The 3,392-nt window shown below is 47.4% G+C and overlaps 1 protein-coding gene across 3 annotated transcripts in view; it reads right to left on the bottom strand.

The window, feature by feature from the left end:
* The window catches only part of LOC109520319 (regulator of G-protein signaling 12-like), a 31,780-nt gene that overhangs the window by 4,310 nt on the left and 24,078 nt on the right, over window positions 1–3,392 (bottom strand). For all 3 annotated transcript variants that reach the window (XM_019877442.1, XM_019877443.1, XM_019877444.1), the window contains 2 exons: window positions 2,924–3,038; window positions 1,384–1,926 (listed from right to left, as the gene is read on the bottom strand). In XM_019877442.1, the coding sequence (XP_019733001.1) occupies window positions 1,384–1,926; window positions 2,924–3,038 (658 nt within the window). The remainder of the gene's footprint in view (window positions 1–1,383; window positions 1,927–2,923; window positions 3,039–3,392) is intronic.

A 3,392-nucleotide genomic window follows, 5' to 3' on the forward strand; every position in this document is an offset into this window, starting at 1 on the left:
TAAAAAAACAAAGTTAAAAAAAAACATTGCACAATCAGATCAGAAGATGAATCAATCTATTGAAACAATTCAACTGCTTATTTGCTAGACTGACCCACAAATAGCCCAAATTTTCGTGTTATTGACGCCCCATGAAATGCATTGGGAAAAGTAACAGAAGCTAAAAATGCTCCCCAAAATGCTGATAAACATTCAATACAGGGAAAACAGGCGATGAAAACCTGACACCTCCCCTTGAAACCTCAAATTATTTAAAATATATTGGGATTAAAATATCCATCCAGCTATCGATGCTGAAAAATCTTGTATTTATGAACAATGGCAGCACAGAGCGTCCCTGGATTGAACAAGATTGTGTCTGCTGTAATATTTTGCAGCTCCAATCAATGACGCTGGAATAATGTTCCCACGAAGATGCGCACAGTGAGCAGTTGCGCATTCTCATGCGCACACGGTGATGCTGATGCGCATCATGCGCACACATTACATTTACACCTGCATTTAATCCAGAAAAAGGACACCACACCATTGCATAAAATGCAAAATATCTGCCGATCCAATCCAGCCAATCAGATACATCTAGTATTTGTACTTGAGTTAGTTAGCTGAAGTAACACATTCACAATCACGTGTATTTTTTTTTAATGGTCTGTGTTGACTCATCACATCTTTTCAATGAAACGCATAACCGGCCTGAACTCAAGTTCATCTTTGACCAGCTTTCGGCGTGCTAAACTGAGACCAAGTTCAATGTCGTCATTGTTGTGTCCCCGCTCTTCAACTTGCAAACCTTGCATTTTGCTGTTCTTTTTCCCAATTTAACCAACATGTCTCTAAAACTCCCTTTGTGATGGCTTCAGCACGTCCTGACAAGTTTGCACACACTACACAAGAAATAACTTTCCAAAAACGAAGCAAATGGCACCTTATCTTAGATGTGCAATTTTAAAATGTAGACAGACAAGAAGTGGCAAGTCGTCGTCGAGTTGAGTTTTTCTGGCTCGTGTCAAGTCATGTGACCTGAGTCCCCCACCTCAACAAATGAAGGGCTTCATTTCAAAGGCCATCCCACCTGAGCTTGTGGCCATTTGTACATCAAGGCTTTTCTGCAGAAGCCTTTTAGTAACTTGTCCGATGAAGCAATTTTTCCGCACCCTACTGGGGCCTAAAACTGCTGCGGGATGACATTCCATAATTGACACAAAATTCCCAACTTATTTTCAAAATTGTACTGCCAACAATCCAAAATCCTGACCAAATATTTACAAGATAATGTCGATCTTAATCAACGGATGAACAAACGGCGCCAATCCAAATAATTAAAGTGCATAAGGGGGTGAAATGATGGAATGGAAACAGGAGCGCTGGTATACTACGCGGTACCTGGAGTGGACTTTGCGTCCGTGTCTTGAGCGTGAGGGCAGGGCGGCGGCGGCGGCGGGGTGAAGTTGGCCTCGGGCAGGCTCCCCTCCAGGGACGGCATGGGTGACGGGGACGCGGGCAGCAGCGTGCTGTTGGGGCTATTGATTTCGCCCTCCCCCACCAGGGTCAAGTCGGCGTGAGCGTCCTCCTCCACGGTGTGGAGGCTCGACCGGGCGTCCGGGGGCCGCGGGATGGGGGACAAGTGGGAGCCGAAGGGCGAGTGGCGAGACGGGGGCATCAGGCACCGCCTGGCCCCGGAGTGTCCAAGGGAGGAGTCCAGACTCTCGGAGCGGAGGCCCGAGGCTAGCGGCCCTCGAACGTGGCCGCCGTTCTCGCGGTTTTGCTTCAGAGAGTCCGGCGTGGAGCACACCTGGTCCGAGGAGGGGCAAGTGGGAAGGGGAACCAAACGCAAGAAATCGGGAAGCACCAAGTCCTCTTTGGTCAGTAGTCCACGCTGGTCGTTGGCCCGGGTGCTCTGTGCCCGGCTCAGCAGCTCGAAGAATTCTACCGGGGAAAAAAAGGACAATTTGCCGTGTGTTACTTGGACAAACTGGCGAGTGGCTTCAAGATGGAGACATTGGCATGCAGATAGGCCAGGAAGCGAACCCAGAGACCAAAGTCAGGCTTTGAAAAGTCACGGGATGTCTGCCATTTTGGTTTCAATCAGCCATTTCAGTCCTTCACGAGCAAACTCCTCTTTGCTGCCAAATACAAGTTCGGTGATCCCCCACCGTGCCATGACAGATCATCTAGTGTGCTGTGGAGTATTTCACTGGAATAGTATGAAAATTATGGTTCATTTACTTAATGCTGTATCTCATCTCTCTATGCCAGTGACTTATGGTTGTGGGCAGAACAATAATGTGCTCTTCCACTAGATGGCAGAATGTGCCATGAACGCATCCCCACCTGAAGCCAGTCCTAAAAGAGTCCTAAAAGAGAACGCTGTGAACCCTGTTTTGATCTGAACCAGTCCGCTGTTATTGTTGCTGAAAGCCATGTCTATAAGAAATATTAGTGGAGGAGTTTCATTTGGTCAGGCCATACGCTTGGGGAATTGGGAAAAAGTGCTTTGCGCCACCTTGTGGCTTCTTTTTGCAAGCTTGACAACCCCATCCATGACGCGAACCATTTATCCTCATGAGGGTCGCGGGCATGGCAGTCTATCTCAACTGTCTTCGGGCAATAGACGTGGTCCACCCTGAACTGGTTGACAGCCAATTGCAGGGCATGCATAGACATACGCCATAAAAAAAACAAAACAAAAACAAACAAAAAAAAAAACTCCTCAATCATGGGCTCCACACGATCTGCCCCCGTTTGACTCACTGATATGAAATTTGGTCATGAGTACTTCCACAAAGCAGAGAGTGCCAGTTTGGTTTGAGGCGGCTATTTCAGAGATGTATTCGGATTGCGACCAAATTCCTACAAAGTTTGCGATCCCTGCTTTCGGGGCAAACGCAACGAAGCAGTGAGAGATGAAACAAGGGAGGTTTACCTTCAGCTTCGTCTATATTAATCTTTTTCTGTTTTCTCTTTTCGCCAGGGAGCGCCAAGTCTGGTCCACCTGCTCGCCCGCCAAACTCCTTTGGCGCTGCTGACCTCTCATCTTCCTGCAGACGCAACAATGATAACGCTGTTAAGGGGGCGGCCCGATCGGACTGCGTCGTCCTTCGCCGGCGTCCGCCACGTTGCAAGGATGCGAGCCGGTCACACGTGAGACGTTTCCGTTCGAGTCCATTCATGCCAAAAGTCAAATGAACGTTTTTGTTTTATTCAACAAATTGGCAACAGATTCCAAAATATAAGCATTGCCATTTTGAGCGTTTCTTTGCAAATCAAGATTTAGTACAGGCAGACCTGTCATGTACATACAGTGAAACTCCTCTAGAACGAAACCTGCATGGGCGAAAATACCCCCTTATGTGAAAAAATCTTCATGCATTAACACAATTCCCATTCTCCTG

Source organism: Hippocampus comes, unplaced genomic scaffold (assembly GCF_001891065.2).
Source record: "Hippocampus comes isolate QL1 unplaced genomic scaffold, H_comes_QL1_v1.1 scaffold143, whole genome shotgun sequence".
Classification (NCBI taxonomy): domain Eukaryota; kingdom Metazoa; phylum Chordata; class Actinopteri; order Syngnathiformes; family Syngnathidae; genus Hippocampus; species Hippocampus comes.